The 16268-nt window shown below is 34.9% G+C and overlaps 3 protein-coding genes across 4 annotated transcripts; all 3 read right to left on the bottom strand.

Moving 5' to 3' along the window:
* Positions 1–37: 37 nt before the first annotated feature.
* On the bottom strand, positions 38–4564 carry LOC117928542 (ras-related protein RABE1c-like). The gene is made up of 8 exons (XM_034848424.1): positions 4352–4564; positions 2946–3018; positions 2425–2525; positions 1865–1930; positions 1471–1568; positions 1006–1068; positions 744–836; positions 38–589 (listed from the first exon to the last, which is right to left on the bottom strand). The coding sequence occupies exons 1-8, from the start codon at positions 4422–4424 to the stop codon at positions 506–508; spliced, it is 651 nt and encodes a 216-aa protein (XP_034704315.1). The 5' UTR covers positions 4425–4564; the 3' UTR covers positions 38–505.
* Positions 4565–6204: 1640 nt separating this feature from the next.
* Positions 6205–8766, bottom strand: LOC117928543 (40S ribosomal protein S15a). The gene is made up of 4 exons (XM_034848425.1): positions 8691–8766; positions 7213–7363; positions 6923–7083; positions 6205–6558 (listed from the first exon to the last, which is right to left on the bottom strand). Exons 2-4 carry the CDS (start codon positions 7343–7345, stop codon positions 6460–6462), a joined length of 393 nt encoding a protein of 130 aa, XP_034704316.1. The 5' UTR covers positions 7346–7363; positions 8691–8766; the 3' UTR covers positions 6205–6459.
* A 1652-nt stretch (positions 8767–10418) lies between these two features.
* On the bottom strand, positions 10419–14658 carry LOC117929070 (transcription factor bHLH153-like). 2 transcript variants are annotated; one of them, XM_034849261.1, is made up of 10 exons: positions 14408–14658; positions 13530–13708; positions 13254–13314; positions 12334–12443; positions 12091–12203; positions 11660–11827; positions 11484–11564; positions 11320–11385; positions 11172–11228; positions 10419–10838 (listed from the first exon to the last, which is right to left on the bottom strand). In XM_034849261.1, exons 2-10 carry the CDS (start codon positions 13591–13593, stop codon positions 10710–10712), a joined length of 849 nt encoding a protein of 282 aa, XP_034705152.1. In that variant the 5' UTR covers positions 13594–13708; positions 14408–14658; the 3' UTR covers positions 10419–10709. The 2 variants fall into 2 exon arrangements, with proteins under 2 accessions (XP_034705152.1, XP_034705153.1); XM_034849262.1 differs by lacking the exons at positions 13254–13314; positions 13530–13708; positions 14408–14658 and adding an exon at positions 12543–12623.
* Positions 14659–16268: the final 1610 nt, after the last annotated feature.

Here is a 16268-nt window from a genome sequence, read left to right as displayed (position 1 = left end):
TGACTTTCAATAAATTGTTCCTGATCAAGGCAGTTGCTGAGAATCATCAAAGACAAACTTTACTAAGGATTAAGAGTTTCCCAGTTAATCAAACATTTTCTGGATGCACATACAGGAGCAGTTTATACTCTGAGTTACAGATTGAGACACTCAACCCATTTTTCTGAAACACAAAGAAGGCCACTTCAGTTTATCTTTTCTACATCAAGAAGAGCAACAGATATATCAGGGTTCACTGTGATACCAATCCCCCAAAAAAGGTAAAAGAAAATGAAAGATTTAAGAACCGGTGGGAGAGACAAGGAGGAGGTGACAAAAGAGAGTACTCTTAGAATAAATTCCACAAAATAATTATAAAAATAACTTTAACATGCCAAAGCCAGTAGTTGAAAAAAATGATAGGAACGGAAACAAGTGCCCACCATATTGTTATGACAACTAGTTTTTCACCTGCAGGAGTGTCACTTGAAGAACCTTCCCCTGGTCTCGCATATTTTCATTTCCTTTATGAACCACAGCAAGCTGATTTTTGGGGAGCTTGACCACCATTGGCTGCCTGGTCTGGTTGGTTAATCTTTATTGTCTGAGGCTGCAACCATCCAATCCAGTCCAAGGAAGGAGTCCATCAATATTGGAGAAGAAGAATAAGATAGGAACACTTTGTGCTGAAGCACATCTTATTTTTGTGTTTTGGTAAAGAGAAAAAGACTGGTAACAATAAAAAGTGGAAGGAACTCGTATACCTCAGCCTTGGAATCAGTTTCTGCAAGCCTTTGTTTTATATCCTTAGCTATTGAAAAGAAAACCTCCTCCACATTCAAATTTGTTTTTGCACTCTGTAGAGCATAAACTTCCGATATGAAAACATGATTTCAAAAAGAAGTGGAATTTTAGTAGCACGTTTGTACTTTTTTCTAATCTCTCCTTGTTTTTTCTTTTCTTTCGTTTCCTTTTTTTTATATCAGAAAAACACTAAAGCTTTTCTATTACCATGTTTGTACTTACAGTTTCAAAGAACTTGATACCATACTCATCAGCAAGAGCTTGACCCTTGGAGGTTGGCACGGCCTAGGAAAAGATTAAAAAGAATAAGATTCTTAGTGAATGATAAAAGAGATGACAAATGCAAGCTGATCCACAAAGAGTGACTCAAGGAGAAATGAACCAAGTCTAGCATTTTAGTTTTTGAGCCAAAAGGTAGAGGCATACTATTAAGAACAGTACTGCGATCTCAACTCAGTTCTCTCAAATTTTTTTTTTTCACTTTTTAACAAAGATTTCCATGGCCTTGACCTGGAAAGTTTAGTGATGCGAGCACTGCAACATAAAAGTGGCTGTATGCTCAAATCATGAATTCACCATCTAGCAAACTAGGTTAAAAATCAAGGAATACCCAAGTAAATAATTGCAAAAACACCCCATACTGTTGCCCCAAAATTAAAAAGTAAAATAAAATTCACAAACACTTACCCTTTTGCTTTCGTCCATGTCAGCTTTGTTCCCCACCAATACCTTGTTGACATTATCAGAAGCATGCTGTTCAATGTTGCGAATCCAGTTCCTAATATCTGAATACAAAGAATCGCAGCTCAATAAGAATTAGAAATGAAATAGTAGTAAAAAGAAATCCATCATAGATGGATTAAAGCACCATTACAACAGAAGCAGATCCTTGACCATCAACCTCAATGGAAGTAGAGAAAAAAGCCTGAATCAGAAAACACTGATTCCTCTTGACACAATGCATCACAGGATATAGAAAAAGATGAATACATGGTGGTCTTCAACTGAGAATCTTAAAATTAGTCAAAAGCAGGCATATCCAAACTTCAAATGCCGAGGGTGAGATAAAAAGAGCATTTACTGTTGAAAGATGACTCATCAGTAACATCATACACCAGCAAAATACCCATGGCTCCTCGATAGTAAGCTGCAGAAGAGAAGAAGACCACTTGAGCAAAATGCTGAGAGAAAAAATGACTAAAGCAAAATAGATGATGGTGTCAGGATCACAATGACAATTATATTATGAAATGACATTCTCACTGCAAAGCTATTAAATTAGACCTCCCTGTTTGTATGGTAGCTTGTACAGATTCCAAAAAACCAACTAATTGTTGCAATGCCTAGAATCAGACCTCCAAGGACAAATACCAACTTGATGTTTTGGTCCTAACCACCTGGGTTTATGAACCTTTGCTTCAATATTGCCCAAAAGTCTTTAATTTCATTATTTTTAATTCATAAGAAGGGATGATTATCCTCTAACAGTTAGATTGGATTAGGATCTCAAGCCTCTAAGGTATAATGATGATACAGCTAAAGATCACCCTCGTGTATGAAAAATTACAACTGAATATGAGAAACCATGCAATCCACATATTCAAAAAATGAACACCAAATTGTACAAGGACCAAAACAAACCTGTTGTGATGGTTCGAAACCTCTCCTGACCAGCTGTATCCCAGATTTGCAATTTGATCCGTTTGCCATCAAGCTCGATGGTTCTTATCTTGAAATCAATACTGCAGCATTGTATATGGAATCAGATTAGAAGCATTTTTTAAAAAGAATTTAAAAATTAACCAAACACCTGTATGAAAGCATCTTTAGAGCCAATTCGCTAGCTCTCAACTGCATGAGCCATACCTAGGGGATATTCTACATCAACAGTGAGCATGACTGAATTTTGTATCATCTCATTCTAGATTTCCATACCATCAGTTTTTCTTTTCCTTTTTCAACAGCACCATTACAGTGAATGTCTTGGAAATAAGGAGCCAACCTTACTTACAGTTAAAAAGGGTAATTAAACGATTGTTTAGATGGACAAAACAAAACAATAATTTAATTACACTTTTTAACTGCAAGTAAGGTTGACCCCATACCAAATATGCTCAAGCAGCCCCTAGCTCTAAAACTCCAGCTTAGCCAAGAACACATACCCAATGGTGGTAATAAAACTGGTAGTAAAGGACCCATCAGAGAAGCGCAAGAGAAGGCAACTCTTCCCCACACCTGTAAAGACATATAATGAGAAAAACAAAAAAAAAATCAAGCATGCTAAAACCAAACATCTTAATCATCTCATTGGATAAAAGTTTGAAAACATTTCTCAAAGGTTCACTTAATTTCGCAATTACCCGGTCTCCAATAGTTTTAAATTTATGAGTGGTGGAAAGACAAAGATAACAGAAAATAGAATAAAGAGTTTGAGAAAAGTCACAAATATAGGAATGGAACTTCTATAGCACAGACTCATATTGCCTAAACACACACACCAACTTGAGGTTCATGAAGGAGGTAAAGTCAGGGATATCTCTTTGATTGAAGAATGTAAGGTGCACTAAGTATGCATGAAAATTGACAATTGGCATGCAATGCTACATGGATTCAGGGAAAAGTATTAGGCATTTGTTTCTAAGTGCCAGATTCTTTAATGCCATAGGTCTTAGAACACAAAGACACAGCCAATAAGTCTAAGTTTCACCTTCCTCTCATTCCATCTCATAGGCCGATAGACATGTTGAACATATATGTTATACCCAAAACATTGTTATGTCATGGCCAACTACAGGTGCTTCACATACTTTGAAGTCTTCATCAGGGATATTAACATGTTAATTGACTTTCACTTGATGGAGGAAAGACAACAGGAACAAAAAAAAAAAAAAAAAAAAGACAGAATTCCACATAGAAATGTAGCAGGAATTTAATAGAGCTTCAAGTTACACAGCAGCATGATCCAATTGATGGTGCAAAACCAATACTTGCACAGTTATGAACAAGTCAATATTGTCATTCCCAAGTCTTGCACGTTTAATGAATACGAACTTATCCATAACAACATGCTCACTATGTACCAACTCCAGTTGTAACCAAACAATGAAATTTTCATCCAACCCATCTCAAACTTCTTTTTGCTTCATTTTCCCCTTTATTACATGAAATGCCTTCTACATTTCAAGAAAACCCATCAAAGATTTAGCCCCATGAAGTCTCCATTCTAATTCAACATGATAGAGCATACGAAGCTCCAAAGAAACCCTCATTGTACATGAAATTCATGAAAAACGAAACCAAATGTTAATCTATACCCATTTCTGAAAATAAAACACTACAAGAAAAAGAAATCCCTAAAATCACTGAATCCAACCCGAATCCATACCCAAACAAAACGTATACTCAATCATTACCACAGGAACAATCCACACAGTACCCTTCCACAAACGAATCAACCAAAGTAAACATCAATCAAATCAAACCAAATACGCCAAATTCAAAATCCAAGAAAACAGGATCTATAGATCCTGTAAAGAACAAGAAAAACCAAAGAAAGAGAGATCCTAACCGCTATCGCCGATAAGAAGAAGCTTGATGAGGTAATCATAATCAGCACGAGCCCTTGCAGGTGGAGCAGCCATGGAGATAAGCCTTAGAAACTGATCTGAATCTGCGCAAGTGAGCAAGCGATCTCCGTTTCTATATCTGTAGTATTTGAGATCGAGAGAGACAAAGAAAAGAGAAAGAGCTTAAGCTGCGCAGGTTAGCGACGACATGGGAGGCCTCAGATGTCCAATATTCTTCTCTCTACACGTACGCTTCGCTGGCATCTTACGGCGGAGAGTGGACGTGGTCCACGTAACCGTGCACTCGACCGCACCCGATACATCCTCTACGAGAAATTGAATTTTGGGGTCCACGTGGAGTCCCGCCATTGAATATATCTTCATAGAATCCACTCGGGTATGATTGGTTTTGAGGCGTTGGATGCGTGCTACGTGGGAGAATCATAGTGGTTGTTGAAGTCCCTTCTCCCGAGGCAAAGGCCAAAAGGCAAAACACGAGAAATGGAGAGAGAGAGAGAGAGAGAGATAGGAGCACTCAAAGACGGGGAAATCTTAGGTAGATTCCACAATTGGAATACAAATTTCTCACTTAAATTATTGACATACTTGAAAAAGTGAGAGTAATAGTGTGCTAAAATAAGGTTGTGCTTAAAGCATATGCTTGGAAGATACTCTCCTCCACCACTCACCCGCATACTAAAGGCCTAAAAGCACATCGCCACCTCCCTCAAGTTCTCACCATCCTTGGGATATGTCATAACTCATAAGAAGGATCGAGGGATCATTCCCCATCGTCAGTCATCTTCACTTGGGTTGTGATGGGTTTTGAGGGTGAGGGTGGTGGTGGTGGTGGTGGCGATGGGGAAGGGAATGGCGAAGATGACGAAGCAGAGGGTTTACCCAAGAAGGTGAGGTCGTAAAGGTGGTTCTACCATTAGGGCGACTCAAGATCTTTGGCAATGTATCTCTCCGGAGAGATGATAAATGGCTCAAGTTCAACCCTATTTCTGGTAAAGAGTGGAAACTGTGTTAAAAAGTACTTGGTTATGTTGTTTTTCTATGCTTTTATCATCTCTTGTTATTAGTCTCAACTCTTTTTAATTTTAAATGTTTAATAAAAGCACTTGTTGAGCATGGGGGATCTAATATGAGATTAGATCAACCTTACAAGAACCTTAAGCCGTTCAGTTTATTAGTTATTTAACTTGTTTTCCAACATTGACATGACATGATGTGATATAGTCACATCACATGTGGGTTATAAACACAAGCCCATCTCGGCGAAATTGGATGGGCCTCCATTCCAATACAATGTGCAGTCAGCAGTGTAAGTTGCTAAGCCTGTTCACACCATTCCAGGGATTAAAAAGAAAATGGAATGGCCCATATTGACTGGCACTTCTGATGGTGCCCCTTAACCAACAAGATATGACATTTGATGTTTACATTCTAAAGGAGAATCTGGAACCAGTAGACTAGGGGTTGCTGCAAGGCTATCCAACAGACTTGAAACCAACCCAGTCTGATACCATAAGTCTAGAAATGTAGGGCCGCTGCAGACGCCCGGGCCTGGAAATTGCCTTCCCCACATTGGGAGAAAACAGTAAAAGAGGCCCAATATGGGAGGGTGATGTAGGGGCTGGACATTGTGATGTAACATGAGCAAAACACAACCTCTAGGATGAGCAGAACCACAATTCCTGGCACGTTCCCATGTTATTAAATAATAATTCGCTGAGTTATACACATATTCACAGGAGTGGAGATTGGCAGTCAGAAATTCTCCCTGCTGTCAATGCTTTACATTGAGTTGTTAAAAGCACCTTAAGATGATAAAAAGTAAAAACAAACACAGTAATTTAAATTGAAATGATTGCCAAATGTGCAGTCTTGCAAAAAAACAAATTGTAACCATCTTTAGGTAAAGGGTAAACACGGCAACTAACATTACTGTCTTTAAAAATGTTGGTAACTACCTCCACTCACGTTCAAAACAAAACAGGAATTCAAGCAAACATAGAACTAACTCTATGGCAAAATCAAGTTCCAAAATACACCAAAATTCTTCATTAATAGAAAAATTCAGATCCATTCTTGGGATAAAATCACCCTAGTAGAAGAAACCAAGCACTTTGCCACCAACATTCTTTCTCCTAGCCTCCTCATGATCCATGATGCCAGCCGAAGTAGTCAGCACAATGTATCCAAACTGCAATTTTTGGACCATCATCAAAGGTCATCAAATGAAACCACATATATTGTTGGCAAAGGAAATCTAGCCTGTAATACACTAGTATGCAGCTAAAATAATAACAGCATATGAAAAGACATGTACATTATATATTGTTAGGTAGAAAGCAACCTAGGAGGCTAAAGTTATCTGATTCCAGCACATTCTCAATCACTTCAAAATTCTATGAATAGCAAACTTGATTGATCCAGCGACGTTGAAGTTCCAATTATATCTAATGGGTAAAACCCATCAGAACCCGTTAGTGAGCTTGTGATTACTAAGTGGTGACTGGACCAGCAGTTTCATGGAAGTAGAATTAACAAGGAGGTTTCATGCTAACCTGTCTTGAGGGGAGCAGCCTAGCAGTCCATGGCTCAATATCTTTGACGCCCACATCAAAACGGGGACTGATAACCCCACATTTGTTTAGTCTTCCATTCAGTTCAACAACAATCTTTCCAGACCTGTGATCGTCAACATACTCAAACTCTCCAATGTAACCTGTAGAGCAAAATAAAATCGGTAAAATATGTGAATAAAAATGTACACAGGTAACAAAAAAAAACAATGCAAAAGTAAAGAAGAAAAGAAAATTGAAACAATCTGAAATTCAAATGAATTGATTAGTACCATGCTTCTGCATAACCAGGAGAAATTTGACGATCACTTTTGAGGAAGGTCTGATCATCACCTGTCGCTTCCCACGCTTCTCTGCATTGTACATGCTCTTGAGAGCATCATTCAGGACACTAACTCTCACCATCTTCACTAAACAAGGCCGCTACAAAATATAAAAGGGTTGTCAAACTACTTGCACAAAACTTTGACATGAAATCCCATATGATAAATAAGAAAAAATAGAAATCAAGCAGAACAGAAACAAAAAAAAAAGGACATGAACCCATATCTGGAAGAGAGATTTGCACTCTTAGACTCTTGTTGTTCAATAAAACAAAAAATGTATGGCTTATTGAATTTGCTATTGCTATAAAGCAAAGGGGTGGGAAACACATTATACAGAATTCAAACCTTCTGTCATTTGACAAATGATAACTACTGACATTTTGTATTAGTTTATCAATCTTTTAATGGTAAAGAAATAAACCAATTGATAGTGTGGCTTATCTCAACTCTTTCAGGGCACCTAGCTAGAGGCCACTCTCTCAAACTAGCCAATTATAATCCATAATATGCTAAGCCAACTCCATCACCTAGACACTTCCAACCATAAGGCCAAGCAAACAATATTCATTTTCCCAATAATCACCACTTCAGAACATCCATTTGGTACATAATAACTCCACAAATACACCCAATGACAACCAAGTATATAGTCTTTCATCACCATTTTATCATTAACCACAAATAATATGCATTTGGCAGTATTTCTACTCAAAGTACTTTTAGTAAAAGCGCTTTCTCTGAAAATGTTTCCTAAATTTTGTCAAACACCTAATTTTTTTTCAAAAACACTTTTTAAACTAAAAGAGCTTCATAGAATCACTACCAAACAGACTCTTGATTAAACAACTGCAAAATCAATCATCCTGTATTCATCAGAAACTCTAACAGAGAGAGAACAATTAAAATCAATCACCTAATTTTCTCTTTTGAAAACAAATCTCTTTATTAACAAGGATCCAGCTTCTATGTAATATTTCCTACTATGACACGGGGACAGGAACAACTACAAAGACTATTAGCATGCAGTAATGACCTATTCCAACTGTTCATCATCTGTTACATAAACCAACCATTTCAGACAAACATACTAAATCATAAATCAGTGGCATCGATGACCACGAGCCCTAACAATAATCCCGGAGGCATTTAATTTCAGAACCTTGATCGGATCATCGACATAGATTTGTTCTCGAAAAGAACGAGGGTAATGCTTAAGAAAGACAGGTTTTCCCTTCCCTTTCCCTCGTTCTCCCGAGAACCAAACGGAGGTAATACCCAAAAAAAGCAAAAATACAATAATCAAAATGATCAAATCAGGATCATCTATCGAAACAACAGATAAAGAGATTTGAAACAAAGAACCGTATAAACAGGAGAGGAATCAAGCGAGAGAGATGAAATGCTCAAGTTTGGGCGGTCCGTACCAGAGATCTGCAGAAGCGCCTCCAAAGCAGAGAGCAGGAGCTAGGGTTTTGGGAGGCTTTGAGAACTAAACAAATGAAACCCTAGCGCGTCTATATCAGGGTGGGAAAATGGCATGAAATTACTTTTATACCCTTTATGGGCTTCCCGACCGTGAGCCCGATACATGATAGAAAATTTATATGAAAAGTCCAAAAAAAAATATATTTTGATAATCATGGCATTGTTATTGAAATAAATTCCAAATTCATTTACTTAATTTTAATTACATTATATATTATTTTATTAAAATATATATAAAAAAAAAATAAGAAGAATAAGAAATAACTCCAAAATAATGTAACTTAATTTTTTAAAATATTTAGTTTTTACTATGTTATTTCATAATATAACTTATATTTTATAATCTTCAAAATAATTATTTTATTTAATGATTTGTACAAACTCATGTTAACTTAAATTGTTCATAAACTTTACATGGAATAGGAATTCTTAACACCACCTTGAGTTAGGTTTGACATGGATTAACCTTCTAACCCGTTCAAGTTGTACCCTAGTCACTTCATATAACAATCTGATTTAATTAAATTTTAATTTTTGTTATAAAAAAGGTAATATTCTTTATTTATAAAAATTTGAATATTTTAAATATTAATACTATTAATATGAATTGAAAAGTAAATTATGAAGGGATCTTAATATGAAAGAAAATTCATATTTTTTTAAAACTCAAACCTCGAAAAGCAATTTATTTTCTATTAAAAAATAAGTTAATATTGAAATGAAATATATTTTTCATTCTAATTTTTATTCATTTTATTAATCAAACACTAATGTGATATGATATAATATAACTAGGATATTATTATCGGTACATGTAATATGCTAAGTATATTATACATCCTATCTTATTTTATTCATTCAATCGACTGTTGACTCAAGTATTTAGGGCATGAACAATCCTATATTCAAATTATTCTCGTAGGGTCCTGCAATAATATCAAATTAGTATCTACCAAAAAAACCTAATCACATATGGTACATATATAATTTAGTCTCATTGTTTTATACCCCATGTTCCAATTTATGTGTACTTTGGTCTCATTTATTTGTATCTTGTTTTATATATTTGTATCATCATTTAACTCTTTAAATTTCACCTTATACTTTCAATGGTTGAGATCGTAAGTTCAATCTCGATGAAGAAGTTTTATCACCTAGCTAGTTTATGACTTAGCTTCTTTTACGTTTAAAAGTAGCTAATGGCAACATTGTCGGTCTTGACCACAAAGTGAGACCCTAGTAGGTAGTACCTCCAAGTGCGCAAATAATGAACTATGACCGTCATCTCCTTCTCTTGCACTATGTAGCATCACTCTATGTTGTTAAGCTTGTGACTTTCAAAGGTGATAAGATGCTTGTCTTGCATAAGAACCCCTCCTATTGCAAAGTTTGAGACATCTGTGTGTACCTTGAACATCTTAATATGGTTAGGTAGTGCCAACACAGGCTCCTTAGTCATAACCTTCGTTAAGTCTTTAAAGGCTTATTGACACATCGAATCCATACCCTAGTATTTTCCTTCTCATTGTTGCCCTTTTTGTAGGATACTTTACCAGAAGATACACGAAAATACGATGAAACTAAAACCACTTCTCTCATGGAAATGGTTAACAACTAAAGTTTGGTGAACATGAAACTGAATGAGTCTGTGAGGCCCAGGCCCCAAATTGACCAAATGAAAACCACTAAAGGCGCAATCCATTAAACAGAAAAAATTACCATAAGAATAACCAGTACCACTATAGTGTTATCAAACCAGAGCAAGATTCAAGATCACTTTGAAGTCTCTGGGAGGTTCTGACTTCTGAGGGACAAAGAGAATAAAAACCATTCTACCTACATGTAATATTTTACCTAAATTCCTTAGATAACAAAAACAGCAACCCCTCTTGCTTTAATACTGCTAAATAATCATGATTAATGCTAGGATCAAGCTAAATCTGGCCTCTCATTGGCCACTAAAACTCCCTCTGCTCCATGGTTTGATGATGATCAACCTGGTCTTCCCTTGTCAGTTTCTGAGTGAATGCTATGGGCACCAAGCAAAGCCCTCTGCTCTGTAAGTCCTGCTCTTTCTCTCCAATTTTCTGTTCACAAAACCAATGGGTTTCAGTTCAATTCAAAAATTAATCAATCAGAAGGGATGAAATGATCTTAAATTTGTAAATATAAATCTAATCTCTTATGTTTGAACTTGAAGAGTAACCCATTTTTGACATTAATGCCCTTCAACATTTCAATTATTTATATGTAAGTTTTAAAATAGAATATTATTTTCAAAAAAAAAAAACAGTGAAGAAATTTTTGTGATATTACAAATTGAGTTGGATTCAGAATGTGATAAAAAAAATTTGTGATAAAATTTTTTGTGAAGAAATTGTAGTTGGATTCAGAATGTAAGTGCCTGCCTGCCTGCCTACCTGCTGATGAAGAGGTGTAACTCTGCAGTACGAGGTACTTAGTATCTGAAACAGGTTCTGTATCAGGAAAGGAAACTCTTAAGAAGATCACCAATGGGGTTACAAATAGTTCAGAGTTTCAATGCTTCAAAGTACTATTTTCTCTTACCCTAATCTGTCCTTGGAGGAGTTTGATGTAAAGAGAAGCCTCCTGAAGAACTGAAGCAGTGTCTGTCTGCAACAACCCAAAACCCCACTTTCAGTTTCTGCAAAGACACTGAATAATGATAGTCCTTTTGGAGATGGATGACAAAAGGAGTAGCCATTACTGACCTTTCCATAAGGGGAAACCAGCTTTTGAAGAGCTGTGATCCTGTCACTCAGTTTTTGGCTTCTCTTCACTGGCACATGCAACTACAACCAAAAAGAGAACAACCCTTCAAATTTGAGTTCAAATTAATGCTTGGGGGACCTCAAGTAAAGTACTACATGGTTTCACATTCACATACTCTTTGTCTTTGGATCTCCATGGCTTCTTTGTTAGCTTGAGGATGCCATTGCCCTTCAGAGCTCACAGTCTTCTTCTTCTTCTTACTGCTCTTCCACTCCTCAAAAATCTTCCTCCCCACCAGATCATCAACTGCCTCAATGGGTCGTTTCCTTGCATTTTGCATAGCCTGAAAATCCGAGAAAAAGGAGAAAATTTGTAAGTTCAGGTCTGGTTTTGTGATCCAAACAATAAGATGAATTCGCCCCCATGATAAAAATTAGAAAAAGTCTTAGGTGAAGTTGGATTTCAACGATAAAAAACAAGGATTTTTGACTTGTCCACTGCAATTTTTCCCTTTTCAAAGTTGAAGCAGGTTGCCATCAATTCGTTCGGCCAAATTTTCAAGTAAAGGGACAGGGTTGAATGCAAGAAAACCGATATTCAACATACATCTTCAAGCTGTAGAATCTGAGAAATGCCGTCATATCTCGGCATGCTAGTCTGATAATCCGCAGCCGGGCAAGGCTGACTTAGTCTCTTGATTGTGGATGATAAAGATGTTCCTGAGAATTGAAAATGTGGGCAAATTCATATATGGGCCAAGTACAGAATTCAGCTTGGAGTGGTTGGCATTTTGAAGAAAAAAGGGAAGAAAAATTAGACCAAAAAGTTTATAACAGAAATTCACTGAACCTGGTTGATCATCATTAATGAAGGTCTGAGCAGGCATGGCAAATCCCCCATCTCCTAGCTGATTGCTGTATGCTTTAGAACTGATAATAAAGCTGCTGCTGTAGGCATTCCTGTTGAGAGACCAGGAAAATGGATGATAATTAGGAAGTGATAGGCATCATGTCTTATTTTACAGTAATGAATGAACAAGTTTGATGATTTTAGGCTACCATGAAAGGGAATTTTTTTGACTTTTGGGGCTTCAATCCTACTAAAATTTTGTCTTTGGCAATTTTGAACCTAACTTTGGCATATTTTTCTTCCTTAATTTTGAATGTCCTATATCAAAAGGAAAAGTCTTCTCTTCGTTTGCACCGACTCAAAAAATTTCTAAAAAATATTTATAAAATTAAGGATATTTATATCTATCAAAAAAAAAAAAATATTAATTTTAGTTATGATATCATATCAATTGTCTGAGTTGATTATTTAAGAATAAGTACAATTTGGAACAACCGACTACAAGATATAATATATTCAACTCCATCACTTCAAAGTATTTTTTTTTTAGTAAAAATTAATTAAAATTAGTGTTATGTTTCATTTTTCCCAAACCTAATCCAAAGATTGATGTCAGAACCAAATAGTTATTCAATTTCCTTGGAAGTTTTGTCTCTTCACAATCAATACTATTTTTTATATATTGAAATGTTTTAAAAATCATAAACCCTAGACTTAAGGTGAAAGCATATTAAAAAATAATTAAAATGGGATTAATTAATATAATATAATATTTTTCATCATCCACCAACTTGATAGATTCAATGCACTGTTTCTTTTGTCTTTATGGGTCCTTCAATTCTTATCACCAAACAGAAAAAAATTTCCATTTTCAAATCGTATGTTTATCGTAAGATGTAAAAAAGTCCAAGAAGACATACACTTTGGGGTCCATTTGCATTGAAACTTCTGAGTTTGGAATCTGAATTATTTCATTGTTTCCTGAAATAAGAATTCATGCATGAAAACGAGGATTCATCCAATTATCAACAAAGCTTATTCATTGCAAAATCAAAGCTCAGTTTGGTTTCCGGGAAAGTAAAGGAAAAAGAAAACAAAATAAGCAGCTCTATATATGGGGCTAGCAGCTAGCTCATCAGTTCCTTTTCCTACGTTTTCTCATCAACCAAACAAGCAGAAACTTTTAGGTGTATTACCCAAGCTGCAATATTGTGAAGAAAAAGACGGTAGGATCGCATTCCTCATTTCTGGAAACTGCATGAAGTTTTCTTCAAGGAAACAATATTGAAGCAATGAAGCTTATACTGCGCAGATGTATGACTGATGAGATCAGAAGTCTGTGCTCAAAGCCTTTCAAAGCTTTGAGAACAGTGGCCTGCAACAAAATTCAGAACAAACAGAATGAGATTAGGTTGGAAAAAAGGGGAAAATGGTTGATGTGGGAGGAAAATGTGTGATTTTTTCCATTAGAAGCATGCAGATTTTACAGAAAACATTGTCTAGGAAGAAAATTTGGAAAAAATTAATTCCAACTGAGAATGGAATATGATCAAATCATCAAACCTGCAAAGCAAATTTTAATGGAGTTAATGCATTCATGCTGCGTTTGTTTGCTGAGAAAACTGAGGAAAAGAAAAGAAAGCTCTGGAATCTTATAACTGGTTCGTGATAGAGGATCACTGGCCAGATGTTGTATGATATATACCAGGTGTGGTTTCTCTCTCTTGTTTTTTTTTTTCCTGCATTTTCTCAGTGACCAAACATAGTTTCAAAGTACACCAAAAAATTGTCCCTCCCCATGTTTCAAAACATCCAAAATCAGATTTTTCAAAACAATATCAAAAGGCTCAAAAGATCAAACAAGAATAACAATCTCAAAACTGAAAAAAAAAAAAGAAAAAAAAAAGTAGCAAACCAATTAGCTCCAAACTCCATGCTCCCCAAAATCCTGAAAATAATTCTCATCGTGAAGATATCATCCCCAATAAACCTCCATAACCCAGAAGATTTCAGAACAATTATTAACAAAAAAGGAAAAAAGACACACTGAATCAAAAATCTATTCAAACCTCACCTCTGACCGGAAACACAGCAGGAAAAACAGCTAGTTCCTTCAGTATCCTGAGCCCAATATCTTCAATGAGTGGGCATTGAAGCAAAGAGACTGTATATAAAGAGCAATATTCATAGAATTTTTTCCAGAAGAGGGACTTGTGAGACTGTGACTTCTAGGGTTTCTTTTGAGTGTAACAACGGCTCTTTTCCTTTGGAAGCAAAAATGTTTTGTGGTCACAGCCCTTATTAATTGCATGAAAAGAAAATGAAACTTCTAGGGTTAGTTGATATGAGAAGATAGAAAAAAATGCTACTCTTTTATAGCAATAGGGGCTTAAATTGGCTTGTATTTGTTTGATTTCGCTTTCGCCTTAATTTGACTTTGTTTATATTAGGATTTTAATACTATTGATTAGACTAATATCGGGATAAAGTATAGTCTAAAACTCTATAATTAACTTGTTCAATACATCAATCTGACTAAATTTTATGACTTGATGACAACTCAGTTTGCAACTAGTTCATCTAATATATAAATCAACTTTAAAACTAAATCAATCATACAAACCCTAGAGTTCACGTTGTTAGAGTTTTCTTATATGTAAAATCTACATGAAATTTGGGTTTTTTTATATATAGAGTTTGAATATGCATATCGAACCTAAAAATAAACCAATAGATATTAACTTTAATAGTTTACCTTGTTAGGGTTTTAATTTTAGAATTAGTTGATTAAAATATATAAAAAAAACATCAAAAATTTGTAAAACTAATAACCTCTCCCGTTTTTAAATTTGAAGTGTAACCCATTTTTAACATAAATACCCTTCAATACTTCTATAATTTACAGTTTTACAAGAAAGGATAATTTTTATAAAAAAAATAAAGGGCATTTTTGTCCTAAATAAATATTTTTTAAGGTGAAAAATGACGGACGGACCAAATACTTTTATAAATTGGGGATGATTTCTTCTTTTTTAATAAAATAACCCTTTTATCTCGATGAAATAATACATAAATGATAAGTTAGTTCGATAGATTTAATGAATTCTCTTTTTTTTTTATGTATTATATATTATACAAAGGGTCGAACTTGCTATGAAGTTCGAACATATATACAAAATTAGAAAAAGGCAAAATACTACCTTAAAAGCCTGTTAATTCCAGAGGGTATCTTCTAATTATCAGCCATCTAAAGAAATGCCAAACCCACTACCCTATTTTATTAAGATTTGATTTCTGGGCTTAGACTGCAGTTTATTTAATTTTTTTGTCTCTTGTTTATCAAAATTAAAAAATTTTGGCATAATTTTCACTGAGTTAATTGGACTCTGATGAGTCTGTGATGTTACTGAATAAAAAGTATAATGCCTTTGTCTTCATTGCCTGGTTTTTGGTGTTTGTCTCTGTATGAAATTGTTGAGTGTTGAGTCTGTTGACCTCTTTGTATTTGGGTTGACGAATTTACCCATGCAAGGGTGAGTCTATACTTATAATCATATGTGTTGGTTGTACCCAAAGTTTGGTGATGAATGACCCACATTATTACATTTTGATTTATTAAGTCATCTGTGGGTCAAATTTTTCTTCTTTATGATTTCAACATTTCCAATAGTTTTTTTAGCTTGAATTTAAATGTTTTATATTTTGTTTTACATTTTGAACCAACCTCGCTATGTTTGGATCTAGGAAAGTATTAGAGAAAGAAAAAAAAAATATTAAGGAAAATAATTTTCTTATATTTGATTTTATTATAAAAAATATGAAAATTTATTAAATATAATAAAAATTATTAATAAATTTATTTATTTTTAAATTATTTAATCTTTATACAGATGATTTAAATATATGAAAAAAAAGAATTATCATATAAAAATGAT

Source organism: Vitis riparia, chromosome 13, assembly GCF_004353265.1.
Source record: "Vitis riparia cultivar Riparia Gloire de Montpellier isolate 1030 chromosome 13, EGFV_Vit.rip_1.0, whole genome shotgun sequence".
In the NCBI taxonomy this organism is placed as follows: Eukaryota; Viridiplantae; Streptophyta; class Magnoliopsida; order Vitales; family Vitaceae; genus Vitis; species Vitis riparia.
This window is presented reverse-complemented; position numbering and strand designations above follow the sequence as displayed.